General features: G+C 46.7%; 2 protein-coding genes across 7 annotated transcripts in view; both read left to right on the forward strand.

Annotated features, from left to right (window-relative positions):
• Window positions 1-561: 561 nt before the first annotated feature.
• On the forward strand, window positions 562-18,004 carry LOC127057804 (tigger transposable element-derived protein 1-like). Of its 5 annotated transcripts, none has more exons than XM_050966905.1 (3): window positions 562-697; window positions 7,669-8,335; window positions 15,917-18,004. In XM_050966905.1, the coding sequence occupies exons 2-3, from the start codon at window positions 8,209-8,211 to the stop codon at window positions 17,569-17,571; spliced, it is 1,782 nt and encodes a 593-aa protein (XP_050822862.1). In that variant the 5' UTR covers window positions 562-697; window positions 7,669-8,208; the 3' UTR covers window positions 17,572-18,004. The 5 variants fall into 5 exon arrangements, with proteins under 5 accessions (XP_050822862.1, XP_050822864.1, XP_050822865.1 ...); XM_050966904.1 differs by lacking the exons at window positions 562-697; window positions 15,917-18,004 and adding exons at window positions 6,249-6,268; window positions 6,477-6,532 and having other exon boundaries at window positions 7,669-10,237; XM_050966907.1 differs by lacking the exons at window positions 562-697; window positions 15,917-18,004 and adding an exon at window positions 1,009-1,056 and having other exon boundaries at window positions 7,669-10,237.
• LOC127057813 (tropomodulin-2) overlaps window positions 13,478-18,565 on the forward strand; it is a 58,141-nt gene continuing 53,053 nt past the window's right edge. Inside the window, exons 1-3 of one of the 2 annotated variants that reach the window (XM_050966918.1) lie at window positions 13,478-13,574; window positions 14,542-14,597; window positions 15,250-15,412. The gene's annotated coding sequence lies outside the window, so the exon portion shown is untranslated. The remainder of the gene's footprint in view (window positions 13,575-14,541; window positions 14,598-15,249; window positions 15,413-18,565) is intronic. The other variant, XM_050966920.1, reaches the window with a different exon arrangement.

Genomic DNA, 18,565 nt, shown 5'->3' on the forward strand with positions numbered 1-18,565 from the left:
ACGGATCCCCTGATCTGGGGAAAGAGGGGAGTAGGATGCAGCAATGAGTGGTGGGGATGGTGCCTGGTCCTGTGGTGGTGGAGAGAGAGGGGATACACATGGGGGTATTGGGGAGAGACATTGGTCCTGTGGTGGTGGAAGGAGGAGGACACACATGGGGTGGTGGGGAAGGACCCCAGTCCCGTGGTGGTGGAGGGAGAGGAGATGCACATGGGGGTGGTGGGGAAGGACCCCGGTCCCGTGGTGGTGGAGGGAGAGGGGATGCACATGGGGGTGGTGGGGAAGGACTGCAGTCTTGCTGTGGTGGAGGAAGGAGGATACACATAGGGTGGGGTGGAGATGGTCCCCGGTGGTGGAGGGAGGAGGATACACATGGGTGTGGTGGGGAAGGACCGCGGTCCTGCTGTGGTAGAGGGAGAAGGATACATATGGGGGTGGTGAAGGGAGGATGCTGCTGCCTGGGGCTCGAAGGAGCAGGGAGGCTGGAGGGGGCTTAGACCGCTAGTATTAGGACGCCCTGGGCTTCTCGGACTACGAGTCCCAGCGTGCTCAGCACTCGGCGCTGAGATTGAGGTTGCGCAGCCGCCCAGCTGGGGAGCGAGCTGCCTGTTGACAGCGCTGTTTTGGGGAGGGGTGGCTCCGTGGCTCGGGCAGACGGACTGACGGCCGGCTGCACCGCAGGTGACACTGCAGAAGGGTAAGCCCGCGACCCCCCGCCCAGCGCCGCGGGCACGCTGCCTCGCTCCCCCTCCCGGGCAGGGATGCATCTCCGCCAGCCTCCCGCAGAGACACACAGGCACTGGTGCGGTCCATCCCAGCGCGCTCTGCCTGGCTGAGCCTCTGCCCTTCCCGCACCCCGGGAGAAGCCGTGCCCCGGCTGCCGCGCGGCGCAGGAAGGGTCTTGCAGCGCTCTGAGCTGCACGCAGCCGGCTGGGCGGTGCTGCCTCTTAGGATGCTCTAGTTGAGCACCAGCTCTAGCTGGAGGAGACTGCATGGGTGTGATTGCCACCGACCGGCTCGGCTGATTGCATTGCGGAACTCTGTGTGTGTGTCGAGGTGTGTATATATATATATTCTGCAGGGGATGAAAAGGGAGCTGTGTTTGGACTGTACAATTAAAGGACCTTGCAGGGGTTCCTACCTTGGTATAATTGCTGCCCTGCATCGTGGAGTGGTGTCAAACCCTTTTCAGACATTCCTTCTGCCTGGAGCAGAGCTACAATCCCGTCTCCATGTGCCGAAAGCGACATGCTTAGTTCCCTGGGGTGTGTTAATGGTGGAGCGGTCGGTTTGGTACAGTGAACATTACAACGCCTTGTTTTTAAACTCCACCCCCAAGCCCCTGCAAATACACTTTCACAATATAATGTAATGCTTTAAAATTAGGGTGATTGATTTAAAAAAATAAAGTTCAAATCAGGCTGCAGAATGTCTTTCATTTAAAAATATAGGCAGAATAAGTAATAATTTATTTTTAAAGGGTAATTTTAAAAATTAAAATATATTTGAATTTCCTCCCTGCACCTATCCCAAGTACATTACAAAACTTAGAGAAAAGTGTTAAAATATGAAAACATGGTGAAGGTTTTTTTTAATAAGAGAATATATCTGCCTCTCCTTGATGCTCATATTCCTATTATATGTAAAATGAGACTGATATACTGTCTTTAGATCTGGTCTCTTGGCTTGGACCAATTAAGAATACGTGTATTTAAAGACAGGACTCAGTAATGTGATATTGGTTTAATGATATTTCTAAGTGTTTGATGAAGGAATGTTTTCCTCTGCCTCAGACTATTCTCATCTTTATCTATGACTCTCATGTATTTCTGTGATCTCCTATTAGAGATGTGGTGACCAGGAAAATGAACATGTGATTCAGGTTGGAGTGTACCACTAATTCAGATAGTGGTATTATAATATTTTCAGTATTATTCTCCAACTATTTGCATCCTAACATGACATTTGTGTTTTTGATTGCTGCTGCACATTGACTAGAGGTCTTCATTGGTCTGTTCACAGTGATGCTCAGGTCTTTTTCTGAATTGTTACAGTTAATTAAGAAGCTAGTAAGGTATGTGCAGGTAGTTCAAATAATCCTTTTCACTGTGAATGACTTGCTTTTGCCAACATTAATTGCATCTGCTATCATGTTGTCCATTGACCTAGCTTGGCTAGGTCCCTCTGAACTTTCCCAGAGTCCTCTGCAAATGCTTCCACCTATTTGCTCAATTCCTCTTCCAGATCATCATTTTTAATTTTCAACATTTTACAGTTCCCAGCAAGCAAACTCTATGGACCTTTGCTTACTTACCTTTGCAAATTGTTTTCAGAAATTGTAAACAAGTATGGAATCATTTATTTTCACCTAGTTCCATGTTTCACTGTATCTGGTGAAACTCCTGACTTGAGGTTGAGGTAGCTTGGAAGGGTCTTGGGCTGAAGGGCATCAGGTAGCTACCCTCGTCACATATAATTGCATATGCTGGGGCTGTGGTGGAGGTTAACTGGTACTCTTCATCCAGTACACACAGCATGCCTCCACCTGTGAGGCAATGTGGTCATAGGTTCTGTTTAATGGTGGAGTTTGATCTACATTATAGTTTGTAAAAGACAAATTATATGGAGATATTTGTTCACCCATCTTTACTATAATTATTTCAGGTGGCAGCTGGATCCAGATGTCTGACAATTGTAATTATAAGGCAGGGGGATCTGGGGATAGCCATGGGCAAACAAGCAGCACTCTTTAGATAGCTATGGTCAGTGAGAGTGGAACAATAATTATAATATTATCATGATATATTTCTCACACTAACATGGACAAAAATCAATAGTCTTGTCTGTTCAAGGACCTCCCATCTCTGTTATAAAATTTAAAAGTACTCTGTATTTCAATGCAGAGCTCCTCATGCTATTTATTGCTATAGTTATCAAGTTGTACACATCACAGTTGTTTTCTATTAGCTGGTTAGCAGTTAAAAGGCACAAAACCACATACAGTAACTTCTTGCTTAATATTGTAGTTATGTTCCTGAAAAATGCTACTTTAAGGGAAACAATGTTAAGCGAAGTAATGTAAATGGGGGGGATTAGGTTCCAGGGAAATTTTTTTGCCAGACAAAAGACTAGAGAGAGAGAGTGTGGAAGTTCTAAACAAACAGTTTAATACTATACACAGCAATGATGAGTGTGAGGCTTGGTTGAGGTGGTGGAGGCAGAGGGTGGGATATTTCCCAGGGGATGTCTTACTGCTTAATGATGAACTAGCACTCGGATGAGCCCTCAAGGGTTAACACATTGTTAATGTAGCCTTACACTCTACAAGGCATCAGGAATAGAAGGAGGAGACACAGCATGGCCGAGAGAGACCCAGACACACACCGTGTGTATGTGGGGGGGAGAGAGAGAAAGCACTGTCCTTAGGATTTATGGGGCCCTAAGCACTATTATTAAACTGGTGCCCCTATGCCCGACAACAGCAGCCAGGGGTCCCAGCCTGGGGTGGTGGTGGTGGGGAGGGACAAGGCAGCAAGGATACCAAAACCACCTGGCCCGCCTCACAGTGGTGGAGAGTCACAGTTCCCCGCAGAGACCCCCATGCCCTCTCCCTCATGCAGAATGTGTGGCACCAGTGCATGCAGAAGGTACCTAATTAAAAGCTCTAAACTTGGGAATAAAAAATGTCAGTCACAGGTATTTTGATACACTCTGAAGTTTGTCAGAGATTTATTTGCAAAAATTTGCAAGAAGAGCAAGTCATCTGTCCTGCTGAATACAACATTAAATATTATGGAATGCATGATGCAGCTTCTCTGTTTTACATTTTCTTAATCAGTATTTCTAAGGAGATATTATATTTTAAGTGTACTCTTTTTATATCTTACTAAAGGTACTGATTTTGCTAGAGGCTTCTCTTAAAACTACTTCATCAACTAGTCAGAAGTAAAGAAAGGGAAACTCATTCTGTTCCAGATATCTGGGTGTTGTCCTTTTAAGGACTCTCTTCAACAGGGGGGTGAAGGAAGAAAGGGATGGACAGAAAGGACAGGAAGACTTTGCAAGCAAGTTTTTTTTTGTACTATAGTAATTAAAATGAAAATGTGTATTTTAGATAAGGGTGATCTTTTGAAGGATTTATTTAAAAAGCTATGTCTAAGTTCCAAGCATGTAAGGCTAAAGATGAATACTCAGATTGCATAGATTTTTAGATGCACAAGGATTTTTTAGAGATGTGATTTTATAATCTTCAATCTTCTAATGAAATATTTTTAAAGCAAATTTTAAACTAAGGTCCTGTAGACTAACATGTTCTGAGTAAATATTACAGTAATGCACAACTGTTTTTGTCAGTAAATTCAGAAACTGACTATATACCAGGGGTCAACAACCTTTCAGAAGTGGTGTGCCAAGTCTTCATTTATTCAGTGTAATTTAAGGTTTCGCGTGCCAGTAATACATTTCAACATTTTTATAATGTCTCTTTCCATAAGTCTATAATATATAACTAAACTATTATTGTATGTAAAGTAAATAAGGTTTTTAAAATGTTTAAGAAACTTCATTAAAATGCAGAGCCCCCCCCAGACCAGTGGCCAGGACCCGGGCAGCGTGAGTGCCACTGAAAATCAGCTCGTGTGCCGCCTAGGTTGCTTACCCCTCGTATATACCTAGGGGTTGGCAAATGTCTGTTAAATGGCTTCATTACTTGAATGGCTCTTTAATTTAAATGGCTCTTTAAACAGTTTCAATGTTGTGCTAATACAGGGGTGGGCAAACTTTTTGGCCCGAGGGCCACATCTGGGTATGGAAATTGTATGGTGGGTCACGACTGCTCATGCAATTGGGGGCTGGGGTGTGGGAGGATGTGCAGGCTCTGGGGTGGGGACAGAAATGGGGAGTTCAGGGTAAGGGAGGGGGCTCTGGGCTGGAGCAGGGGGTTGGAGTGTGTGGGGGGGTGAGGGCTCCAGCTGGGGGTATGAGCTCTGGGGTGGGGCTGGGAGTGAGGAATTGGGGGTGCAGGAGGGTGCTCCGGGCTGGGACTAAGGAGTTTGGAGGGCGGCAGGGGGATCAAGGCTGGGGCAGGGAATTGGGGGTGAGGAGTGGGTCATGGGTGCAGGCTTCAGGCAGCGCTTACCTCAAGAAGCTCCCGGAAGCAGCTGCATGTCCAATCTTCCGCTCCTGTGCAGAGACGCAGCTGTGGGAGCCTGCAGGATGGGTCAAAACAGGCATAGGATGAGGTGGGCAGGTGGACACTAAGACCCGGGGTGCCCCAAATTTTCAGATGCCCTATGGAGCTGTGTCTGTCTAAGGGCAACCCTGTGTGTGTGTGTGTGTGCGCGTGTGTGTGCCAGAGAGAGAGAGGGGCATTTCCCCTTTAAGTACGTTGACCCCACTCTCAGTACTCTGCCTTATTAATTAGATCAGCAAACAGAGACAGCAGCTGCAGCCAGGAAGCTCCCTCCCTCCTGAGCCCTGTTGTGTGGTGAGCCAGGAGCCCCGCTCTCTGTGGAGCTAAGATACAGGAGCAGGAGGAGGGGGAGACCCTGACATAGGCACCCCCTCCTTTCCCGTCCCCCCGCCTCAAGCAAGCAGGAGGCTCCTGGGAGCAGCTCCAAGGCAGAGGGCAGGAGCAGCACATGGCAGTGGGGGGGGAGGGGCAGCTGAACTGCCAAGCAATTGATAGCCTGCTAAGCGGCTGCGCAGAGGGAACGTAGGGGAGCTGATAGGGCGGCTGCTGGTCCACCCTGGTTCCAGGCTCCCCACCCCAGCTCCAAGGGCTGCTCTTCCTGCAAGCAGTGGAAAAAGAAGGCGGCTGCCAAGTTATAAGGGAGGATTGATTGTGCAACTTTAAACGAGCATGTTGTCTAACTGATCAGCAATGTAATAATGACCAGGATGAGGTTAAGTGAGGAGTTACTGTAATGAGAAAGGAAAGTGCAGGGGAGACAAAGTAACTTTTTTCTTCTTTTTTAGAAATGATCTGATAATTATCATGATCGATGATCACTTTTCTGCTGACAACAACGTATATTTATAGCCCAGCCTGTTCTGTTCGCCTTCTCAGATTGAGAAACATTTTGCTGAATGAGCAGGTCCATTGAAATTACTGAGGCTACTTAAGGAACAAGGTACTACTTAATGAGAGGAAGGATAATCCAATGGGTAGGGTGTTCGCCTAGGACGTGGAAGACCTGTTCCCTGCTCTGCCACAAACTGCCGGTGTGACTGCAAAATAGAGATTATAGCACTTTTCTACATCAAAAATGTGAGAATAAATACATGGAAGAATGTGAGGTGCTATTTAAGTGCTATGGTAATCAGGACCATATAAGTGTTATAGATAGATAAGAGGAGCAGAATCTGTCTGTGAATTTTTTGATAATTCTTGTTTTAAAATCTGCTACTATGTAATGTACATGTCAGCCTTGTATTTGGGGTAAGTGTGATCACATATAATTCTTTTTACAACACAGTTAGAATTTGGGAGATTGGTAACTGGACACCAGAGCTTTTCTTCTGCGGATCTCAGGTACTTCCGTGATGTGTGTGGTATAAGAAACTGTCTAAAATAGACTAGAATAGTTTAAACCTAGTGCAGACTGGCAGTGCCTGAAAGGTCTTAGCATGTTATAGCTGGCGTTACCATGATTGGTGGCCCATGTGAAACAAGGGGTGGCTTTAGTCCAGTTGCTATGGAACAGGCATTCATATCACAAAAGGCACCATCACATGTGACACTGAGTCATTCCTGAGGGCTGTGCAAGCTTGATGGGATTAGTGACAGTTACTGCAGGACTCATATTTTTGTGTTTTAGGCTGTTCTGATTTCTCTGTGGGATTTCTAAGAGCCAGGCAGTACATAAGGTAGATGGGGTAAAGAGAGATACGCAGAATCCAAAGGATTTTTGCCATCAAACAACAGTTCTTGGTACCTTGGTCATTATCTCATCATGGTAAATCACAAAGGGATGGGCCCTGGGTCGTTTCCCTTTAATGATGGAATTGCTTGGGAATAGGGCCCTACGCAGAGCACTTGCAGAGGCTCCGCCCAAGGCTACCAGCCACCTGCAAAGCAGCTGCAGGGCTGCACATTGGCAGCCCCGCCTTACTATTGTGTGTCTGTTGACACAACATTCCATCCACTCCCCCCTTTGCGGGAGGGGGATAGGAAAACGGGGGCAGCAGCCCACCTAAAGCAAGTTATTAGCTTTCCAGTGCCTGCTTCGCTTTAGCAAGGGGGAGTAGCGGTGTAGGGATGCTCAGAACCTGGCCCTACTCCCATGGAAGTGTGTGAAATTAATGGGAGCTTTGCCATTCACTTCAATGCCAGCTGCATGTCTCTGCCCCAGCCCACAAACAGCAGAAAGGGGTGCAGCCCTACAGCAAACATTTTTCTCCTCTTATAACAGTCACAGCTACATTGGCTGCAGTGCTGCCCCGGTGTTGCGTGTATGGTTACTATGGGAGGTACAGCAGGGCTGGTTTTTCCAGGGCACCCTGGAAGACAGGCCTTTGGTCCTTCAGCAGGGTTCCTGTGAAAGTAAGAACCTGGAAGTGAAACTGGCTCCATAACTAGTCTTAGCCTAAACCCAAAGAGCTTTCAGTAGGGGAGCAGATTACCATGGAGAATGACATGGGTTTTCCAAATTCTTTCCCTTTCAATAGTTGATTGATGCTGCATGACCCCAACCACTCCAGGCTGAAGGGAGTGAAGAGTAGCAAGTGCATGCGCCGTCCGGAGAAGGGAGTGGTGCGCTCCAGCAGGCCGGGATAGCATGAGTTCATCATCACCATCAGTTTCCACAGGGAAGTGTTTGCAGCCACTGCCGTGAGTCTGTTGTGTCTCCTCGCTCCTGCCTCCATCTGTGCTGCCTTGTAAAGTGTGAGGCTACATTAACAACAACGTGTGAACCCTTCAGGGTTCAGCCGAGTGCTAGTTCATTATTTAGCAGTAAGGCATTCCCTGAGAAATATCCCATCTGATATCAACGCTGTTGCTTTAGGAGAAGTTCATGAGAATCCTCTGATTAGTGACTGCAGGGAGATTTGGGGACAGGGGAGCTGCTGCTAACGTGCGTGAGCAAGAAACAGAAGGGGCTCAAGGAGCTGACATAGGACATTGTTCCAGTGACCCTGTGGAAGTCTGTTTTAAATATAATGGTGGAGTGCTCATTGTGATTGTACTGTACAGAATCACCCAGCATCATGAGTCAAAAACGCCGAGCAAGTCATAGTGGAGTGCCTAGTAGTAGTAGTACCACTACCAGTAAGAAAACCAGGAAAACCATTTGTTTGGATACTAAATTAGACGTTTTAAGGCATTTTGATGCAGGTGAGCGTGCAGTAGACATTGGCATCACTCTAGGTCTTACTCCGACCACTGTGAGAACAATTCGGAGTAATGCCGACAAGATCAGGGCTAGTGCTCGGTGTGTAACACCGCTTAGTGCTGCTAAAATAAGTCGATCAAGAAGTAGTTTGATGGAAAACATGGAGCGTCTTCTCTCAGTGTGGATAGAGGACCAAAACCAGCGGAACATACCTCTAAGTTTACCTGTGATACAAGCTAAGGCAAAAAGTTTGTATGACAAATTAAAGAGAGACCAAGGTGAAGGATCACAGACAGAGATGTTTATGGCAAGTCGGGGATGGTTTGATCGGTTCAAGAGGCGCTTCCACCTGCACAACATGAAGATGTCCGGCGAGGTGGCTAGTGCTGATACCGCAGCAGCTAAAAAATTCCCCGAGTATCTCAAGAAAATAATTGAGGAAGGCGGCTATTCACCTAAGCAAGTCTTCAATGTCAATGAAACGAGCCTCTACTGGAAGAGGATGCCTGAACGGACTTACATTTCCCAAGAGGAGAAGACAGCTCCTGGATTTAAAGCAGCTAAAGACCACCTAACCTTGCTTCTAGGTGGCAATGCTGCCGGAGACATGAAAATGAAACCGCTGACAGTGTACCAATTCAAAACACCACGAGCTCTCAAGGGATATTCAAAGGAAGACCTTCCGGTCATTTGGAGATCCAATAAGAAGGCATGGATAACTGGAGCTATTTTTTCAGAATGGCTGACTTTCTATGCTGTCCCTGCATGGAAGGAATACTGTGCCAATAAAAATCTTGATTTCAAGATTTTATTACTTATTGATAATGCACCAGCTCATCCAATCAACCTGGATAATTTGTGCAAAAACGTCAAAGTTGTCTTTCTGCCACCTAACACCACATCACTCATCCAACCCATGGACCAAGGAGCCATTGCTGCATTTAAGGCGTATTACTTACGCCGTACTTTCGACCAGCTCATCAGAGGCACTGATGGAGAAGGCAAACCTACAATTCGGCAATTTTGGCGTGACTACAACATCCTCAAGTGCATCAATAACATTAGTGAGTCCTGGGCTGAAGTTACTCAGGCATGCATGAATGGTGTGTGGGGGAAGTTGTGGCCTGAATGTGTCAATGATGTAAAAGGATTTAAAGATGGTGTTCCCGCTATGAAGAAAGATATTCTCAGCTTGGCCAAGAAAGCAGGTTTTGTTGAGGTGGAAGAAGCCGACGTTACACAACTTCTGCAGTCACATGGAGAAGAGCTAACCAATGAAGATCTGATGCAACTAGACATGATGAGAGCAATGGAAGACGAGGGCCAAGAAGTAAAAGAAGAACCAACCCATCGAAATTTGACTGCCAAACGTCTTTCTGAAGCTTTCCAAATGATTGAAGCTGGCTTGCAGATCCTTAGTGACGACGATCCTGACAGGGAACGCAGCTCCAAAGTGATTAGGGGAGTTGGTCATCTAATGACTTGCTATAAAGAAGTTTACCAAGAAGAAAAAAGGAAAGCCAAACAACCATCTCTAGATATGTTTTTTCGAGTTGTGACAGTTAAGGAAGAACATGAAGAGGAGCAGCTGGATGATCCACCCTCTTCCACCTCTGACTCCACCACCTCAACCAAGCTTAACTATCATCATTGCTGAGTACAGTTTTAAATTGTTCGTTTGAAATTGTTTAATAAACTTGTACCGTACATGTATATAATGTCTTTTGTCTGGCGAATTCTTTTTTCTGGAACCTAACCCCCCAATTTACACTAATTTTTATGGGGAAATGGGATTCGCTTTACATTGTTTTGCTTAAAGTCACATTTTTTAAGAACATAACTCCAACATTAAGCAAGGTGTTACTGTATAATCATATGATTACCATCCCTGGCCGAATATTAAATATTATGGAATACATGATGCAGTTCTTCCGTGTTTTACATTTTCTTAATTGATATTTCTAAGGTGATTTTATATTTTAAATGTACTCTTAAGCCTTCAAATAATCATTCCAGATTACTACATATTTAACTCACTGAAACAAAGACATTACTTTAAATCAATCAGTCACAAAGGTTTAGCATGTTCATAACAATATTCATTGCTTTTAGAAAAAGGGAACACTAATTTACTTTGTGTGATCTCCATAACAATAAATAGAAGTGTTTATGAAGTTTCACCAACTTTAAAATATATGTTTCCAAAGATTTTAGGCATAACAAAGGATTTTATATCTTACTAAGGTACTGATTTTGCTAGAGGGTTCTCTTAAAACTACTTCATCAGCTAGTCAGAAGTAAAGAAAGGGAAACTCATTCTGTTCCAGATATCTGGAAAGAAAGGGGTGCTGTCCTTTTAAGGGCTCTCTTCAACAGAGGGGTGAAGGGAGAAAGAGATGGACAGAAAGGACAGAAAGACTTTGCAAGCAAGTTTTTTTGTACTTGTAAGGGTCCGGTACTGGGGCTCGTCCCTCTTAGGCGCAGCGGGGAGCCAGGGCGCCTCCCTACAGGCAGCAGTCTGTGCAGGGCCCAGACCCGTCAGCAGGGGCTGAGCAAACAAATAGTCTCTAAGCAATTCAGAGTCCTAGCCCTTCAGCAGGGGCTAAGCTGACACAGGTTCTATAAGCCCAGCCCTGGAGCAGGGGCAGGGCAACAAGCAGTTCAGGCTCAGGGCCCTTCAGCAAGGGCTGAGCAAGTACAGAGTCTATAAGCAGTTCGGGCTCAGACATTTCAGCAGGGCTGAGCAACACAGTACATAAGCCCAGCCCTTGGGTGGGGCAGGGCAGTAAGCTGCTCACAGCTCAGGCCTTCCAGCAGGGCTGAGCGAATACAAAGTCTATAGCCCAGGCTCTTGGGCACTGCGGGGCAGCACACAGTTCAAGCTCAGGCCTTTCAGCAGGGGCTGAGCAACAAGTCAACAATATATAAGCCCAGGCCCTTGGGCAGGGTGGGGCAACAAACCCAGGTAAGGGTCAGACCCTCAAGCAGGGGCTGAACAGTGAGTTAAACAGCACAAGAGGCCTCCTCAGGCCAGGGGGAGGGAGAATCTGCCACCCTTGGAAGTGTGGCAGGGGGGACACAGGCCCTCCCACTCCACTGCGTCCCAGCCCAGGGCCCTAGCAGTGGCAAGGGTTCGCTGCAGTCAGTGGGGAATCCTGGGCGCAACACACTGACATTGGTTCAGGGTCCCCTGGAGCCAGACTGGGGTCGGCTTCCCCCAGGCCACTTCCAATCTCCCCCTCTCTAGGTACCTGTCCTTTGCCAGTGTCATCCGGCGGGTCCCAGACCATGGGTTCCTCAGGATACTGGGCGTAGGGAAGCTCAGGCAGCTCCTTGGGATCCTGGGCACAAGGAAGCTCAGGCAGCTCCTTGGGATCCCAGGCACGGGGAAGCTCAGGCCAGCGCTCCTCCGGGTAGTGAGCACAAGGCAGGCTGGGCCCGGCGGGAGCTCAGGCACCAGCATCTGTCCTCTCCAGCAGTCTGCAGCCAACTGAGCGCTGAGGCCGGGCTTTTATACTTCCTGTCCCACCCCTTGACTTCTGGGGGGCGGGGACAGGCGGTGGTGGCTCCGCCTACGGAGGCACCTGTTCTGACTCATCCCTCTCAGGCGCGGCAGGGAGCCAGGGCGCCTCCCTACAGTACTATAGTAATTAAAATGCAAATGTGTATTTTAGATAAGGGTGGTCTTTTGAAGGATTTATTTTAAAAACTATATCTGAAGATCCAAGCATTTAAGGCTAAAGATGAATACTCAGATTGTGCATCTAAAAATCTATGCAAGGAATTTTTAGGGATGTGATTTTATAATCTTCAAATGAAATATTTTTAAAGCAAATTTTAAATGAAGGTCCTGTAGACTAACATGTCCTGAGTAAATATTACAGTAATGCACAACTGTTTTTGTCAGTAAATTCAGAAAATGACAGTATATACCTAGGGGTTGGCAAATGCCTGTTAAATGGCTTCATTATTTGCATGGCTCTTTAACTTAAATGGCTCTTTAACACTTTCAATGTTGTGCTAACACAGGGGTGGGCAAACTTTTTGGCCCGAGGGCCACATCTGGGTATGGAAATTGTATGGTGGGTCATGAATGCTCATGCAGTTGGAGGTTGGGGTGCGGTAGGAGGTGCAGGCTCTGGCCGGGGGTGTGGGCTCTGGCGTGGGGCCAGAAATGAGGAGTTCAGGGTGAGGGAGGAGGCTCTGGGCTGGAGCAGGGGGTTGGAGTGTGTAGGGGGGTGAGGGCTCCAGCTGGGGCTCTGGGCTCTGGGGTGGGCCTGGGAATGAGGGGTTGGAGGTGCGGGAGAGTGCTCCAGGCTGGGACCAAGGAGTTCGGAGGGCGAGAGGGGGATCAGGGCTGGGGCAGGGAGTTGGGGGTGAGGAGGGGGTCATGGGTGCAGGATTCAGGCAGCATTTATCTCAAGTAGCTCCTGGAAGCAGAGGCACATCCCCCCTCCAGCTCCTGTGTGGAGGTGCAGCCAGGCAGCTCGGCGTGCTGCCCCAGCAGCAGGCACCACCCCTGCAACTCCCATTGGCCGTGGTTCCAGTGGGAGCTGCGGGGGCGGCACTCAGAGTTGGGGTAGCATGCAGACTCCCCTGGCTGCCCTTATATGTAGGAACCAGAGTGGGGACATGCCACTTCTTCCTAGAGCTGCGCAGAGCCACAGCATGCAAGGAGCAGGGCAAGCTCCCAGCTGGAGTGCCGGAGCAGGGCAAGTCCCAGACCTCGCTCCCTGGCAGAAGCTCAAGGGCCAGATTAAAAAATCTGAAGAGCCAGATGTGGCCCCTCGATCGTAGTTTGCCCACCGCTGTGCTAATAGGACTGGCAGATTGGATGGATTTTTCACTTTTAAGTTACTAGATTCCCTCTGGAGGAAGACTCACTAGGCTGCAGCAGCTAGCTGTGGGAGCCTGCAGGAAGGATCAGATCAGGGATAGGAAGAGGTGGATGTTTGGACACTAAGACCCAGGGGTGCCCCAAATTTCCCTATGCAGCTGCGTTTGCCTAAGGACTGACCTGTGTGTGTGTGTGTGTGTGTGTGTGTGTGTGTGTGAGAGGGAGAGACACACACCATGTGTGTGTCAGAGAGAGAGAGACGTGCATTGCCCCTTTAAGTACGCTGACCCCACTCTAAGTACATTGCCTTTTTTAAGTAGATCAGCAAGTTGCGAGAGCGGCTGCTGCCAGGAAGCTCCCTCCCTCCTGAGCCGTGCTTGTCCCCCACTCTCTGTGGAGCTAAGGTACAGGAGCGGGAGGAGGGGGAAACCCTGACATTAGCACCCCTCTTCTTCCCCCCCCTCCCAAGCAAGCAGGAGGCTCCCTGGAGCAGCTCCAAGGCAGAGGGCAGGAGCAGCACACGGCAGTGGGGGGAGGGGCAGCTGAACTGCCAAGCAATTGATAGCCTGCTGAGCGGCTGCGCAGAGGGAACTTAGGGGGGCTGATAGGGGGGCTGCCGGTGCACCCTGGTTCCTAGCCCCTACCAGCTAGCTCCAACAGACTGCTTTTCCTGCAAGCAGTGGAAAAAGAAGGCGGCTACCAAACAACGTTATCAGGGAGGATTGATTGTGCAACTTTAAACGAGCATGTTGTCTAACTGATCAGCAATGTAATAATGACCAGGATGAGGTTAAGTGAGGAGTTACTGTAATGAGAAAGGAAAGTGTAGGGGAGACAAAGTAACTTTTTTCTTCTTTTTTAGAAATGATCTGATAATTATCATTATCGATTATCACTTTTCTGCTGACAACAACGTATATTTGTAGCCCAGCCTTTAGTTCAGGGTCTGTTCACCTTCTCAGATTGAGAAACATTTTGCTGAATGAGCAGGTCCATTGAAAATACTGAGGCTACTTAAGGAACAAGGTACTACTCAATGAGAGGAAGGATAATCCAATGGGTAGGGTGTTCGCCTAGGACTTGGAAGACCTGTTCCCTGCTCTGCCACAAACTGCCGATGTGACTGCAAAATAGAGATTATAGCACTTTTCTACATCAAAAATGTGAGAATAAATACATGGAAGAATGTGACGTGCTATTTAAGTGCTATGGTAATCAGGACCATATAAGTGTGATAGATAGATTCTGCTCCTCTTATCTGTCTGTGAATTTTTTGATAATTCTTGTTTTAAAAGCTGCTACTATGTAATGTACATGTCAGCCTTGTATTTGGGGTAAGTGTGATCACATATAATTCTTTTTACAACACAGTTAGAATTTGGGAGATTGGTAACTGGACACCAGAGCTTTTCTTCTGCGGATCTCAGGTACTTCCGTGATGTGTGTGGTATAAGAAACTGTCTAAAATAGACTAGAATAGTTTAAATCTAGTGCAGACTGGCAGTGCCTGAAAGATCTTAGCATGTTATAGCTGGCGTTACCATGTTTGGTGGCCCATGTGAAACAAGGGATGGCTTTAGTCCAGTTGCTATGGAACAGGCATTCATATCACAAAAGGCGCCATCACATGTGACACTGAGTCATTCCTGAGGGCTGTGCAAGCTTGATGGGATTAGTGACAGTTACTGCAGGACTCATATTTTTGTGTTTTAGGCTGTTCTGATTTCTCTGTGGGATTTCTAAGAGCCAGGCAGTACATAACAAGGTAGATGGGGTAAAGAGAGATACGCAGAATCCAAAGGATTTTTCTCCTCTTAGAACAGTCACAACTACATTGCCTGCAGTAGTGCCACGGTGTTGCACGCATGGTTACTATGGGAGGTATAGCAGGGCTGGTTTTTCCAGGGCACCCCGGAAGACAGGCCTTTGGTCCTTCAGCAGGGTTCCTGTGAAAGTAAGAACCTGGAAGTGAAACTGACTCCATAACTAGTCTTAGCCTAAACCCAAAGGGCTTTCAGTAGGGGAGCAGATTACCATGGAGAATGACATGGGTTTTCCAAATTCTTTCCTTTTCAATAGTTGATTGATGCTGCATGACCCCAACCACTCCAGGCTGAAGGGAGTGAAGAGTAGCAAGTGCATGCGCCGTCCGGAGAAGGGAGTGGTGCGCTCCAGCAGGCCGGGATAGCATGAGTTCATCATCACCTTCAGTTTCCACAGGGAAGTGTTTGCAGCCACTGCCGTGAGTCTGTTGTGTCTCCTCGCTCCTGCCTCCATCTGTGCTGCCTTGTAAAGTGTAAGGCTACATTAACAACAACGTGTGAACCCTTCAGGGTTCAGCCGAGTGCTAGTTCATTATTTAGCAGTAAGGCATTTCCTGAGAAATATCCCATCTGATATCAACGCTGTTGCTTTAGGAGAAGTTCATGAGAATCCTCTGATTAGTGACTGCAGGGAGATTTGGGGACAGGGGAGCTGCTGCTAACGTGCGTGAGCAAGAAACAGAAGGGGCTCAAGGAGCTGACATAGGACATTGTTCCAGTGACCCTGTGCAAGTCTGTTTTAAATATAATGGTGGAGTGCTCATTGTGATTGTATTGTACAGTATCGCCCAGCATCATGAGTCAAAAACGCCGAGCAAGTCATAGTGGAGTGCCTAGTAGTAGTAGTACCACTACCAGTAAGAAAACCAGGAAAACCATTTGTTTGGGTACTAAATTAGACGTTTTAAGGCATTTTGATGCAGGTGAGCGTGCGGTAGACATTGGCATCACTCTAGGTCTTACTCCGACCACTGTGAGAACGATTCGGAGTAATGCCGACAAGATCAGGGCTAGTGCTCGGTGTGTAACACCGCTTAGTGCTACTAAAATAAGTCGATCAAGAAGTAGTTTGATGGAAAACATGGAGCGTCTTCTCTCAGTGTGGATAGAGGACCAAAACCAGCGGAACATACATCTAAGTATGCCTATGATACAAGCTAAAGCAAAAAGTTTGTATGACAAATTAAAGAGAGACCAAGGTGAAGGATCACAGACAGAGATGTTTATGGCAAGTCGGGGATGGTTTGATCGGTTCAAGAGGCGCTTCCACCTGCACAACATGAAGATGTCCGGCGAGGTGGCTAGTGCTGATACCGCAGCAGCTAAAAAATTCCCCGAGTATCTCAAGAAAATAATTGAGGAAGGCGGCTATTCACCTAAGCAAGTCTTCAATGTCAATGAAACAAGTCTCTACTGGAAGATGATGCCTGAACGGTCTTACATTTCCCGAGACAAGAAGACAGCTCCTGGATTTAAAGCAGTTAAAGACCGCCTAACCTTGCTTCTAGGTGGCAATGCTGCCGGAGACATGAAAATGAAACCGCTGACAGTGTACCAATTCGAAACACCACGAGCTCTCAAGGGATTTTCAAAGGAAGACCTTCCGGTCATTTGGAGATCCAATAAGAAGGCATGGATAACTGGAGCTATTTTTTCAGAATGGCTGACTCTTTATGCCATCCCTGCATGGAAGGAATACTGTGCCAATGAAAATCTTGATTTCAAGATTTTATTACTTATTGCTGACGTACCAGCTCATCCAATCAATCTGGACGACCTGTGCGAAAACGTCAAAGTTGTCTTTCTGCCACCTAACACCACATCACTCATCCAGCCCATGGACCAAGGAGCCATTGCTGCATTTAAGGCGTATTACTTACGCCGTACTTTCGACCAGCTCATCAGAGGCACTGATGGAGAAGGCAAGCCTACAATTCGGCAATTTTGGCGTGACTACAACATCCTCAAGTGCATCAATAACATTGGTGAGTCCTGGGCTGAAGTTACTCAGGCATGCATGAATGGTGTGTGGGGGAAGTTGTGGCCTGAATGTGTCAATGATGTAAAAGGATTTAAAGATGTTGTTCCCGCTATGAAGAAAGATATTCTCGGCTTGGCCAAGAAAGCGGGTTTTGATAAGGTGGAAGAAGCCGACGTTACACAACTTCTGCAGTCACATGGAGAAGAGCTAACCAATGAAGACCTGATGCAACTGGACATGATGAGAGCAATGGAAGATGAGGGCCAAGAAGTAAAAGAAGAACCAACTCATCGAAATTTGACTGCCAAACGTCTTTCTGAAGCTTTCCAAATGATTGAAGCTGGCTTGCAGATCCTTAGTGACGACGATCCTGACAGGGAACGCAGCTCCAAAGTGATTAGGGGAGTTGGTCATCTAATGACTTGCTATAAAGAAATTTACCAAGAAGAAAAAAGGAAAGCCAAACAACCATCTCTAGATATGTTTTTTCGAGTTGTGACAGTTAAGGAAGAACATGAAGAGGAGCAGCCGGACGATCCACCCTCTTCCACCTCTGACTCCACCACCTCAACCAAGCTTAACAATCATTTTTTCTGAGTACAGTATTAAATTGTTTAAAACTTATACTTGCATTAAATTGTTTGTTTAAAATTGTTTAAAACATATACTGTATATGTATATAATGTCTTTTGTCTGGGAAAAACAATTTCCCTGGAACCTAACCCTCCCATTTACATTAATTTTTATGGAGAAATTGGATTTGCTTAACATAGTTTTGCTTAAAGTCGCATTTTTCAAGAACATAACTGCATTAAGCAAGGAGTTACTGTATAATCATATAATTACCATCTCCACCTTTTAAATTGGATTCCATACTATTAGCTTTGGGCCTATAAGTAGTGCCATGCCCTTTTTGTTATGTTGATCACCCTGTTGATTTTTTGTGTGTGAGAGATTAGCTTTCATAGATTCTATCCAGTTTGTTTCCTTTGATCTAATTATTGTATAAAATAAGCCCATTTAAAACTCATTATTATAATTGAATTGTTTCATTTTACAGTATCCAATAATATATTAGGTGCCTCACAATACAGAGGAGACATGGTCCCTGACGGGAAGAGTTTAGAATCTAATATGAGAGTTTACAGTCACTCAAGACTCATTCTTCCAAGACTGAGAGAAGGTGTCTTTAACTAGACTGCATAAGAATATTACTCCTATACACATTTTACATCTGCTGTGTTATCAGGGCTGACTCCAGGGTTTTTGCTGCCCCAAGCAGCAAAAAGGAAAAAAAAATGCGATCGCGATATGCGGCACTACTGCTGCTTCTTCAGTCTTCGGCGGCAATTTGGCGGCTGGTCCTTCGCTCCGAGAGGGACTGAAGGACCTGTTGCCGAAGAGCCAGACGTGCCGCTCCTCTCTGTTGGCTGCTCCAAGCACCTGCTTGCTGGGCTGGTGCCTGGAGCCAGCCCTGTGTGTTATAACCCCTTTATACTATGGTATGTCCCCAAAGGACCTGCTGTGTTATAACCCCTTTATACTATAGTATGCCCCCAAAGGACCTGCTGTGTTATAATCCTTACAAGCT

This window comes from Gopherus flavomarginatus, chromosome 9 (genome assembly GCF_025201925.1).
Source record: "Gopherus flavomarginatus isolate rGopFla2 chromosome 9, rGopFla2.mat.asm, whole genome shotgun sequence".
In the NCBI taxonomy this organism is placed as follows: Eukaryota; Metazoa; Chordata; order Testudines; family Testudinidae; genus Gopherus; species Gopherus flavomarginatus.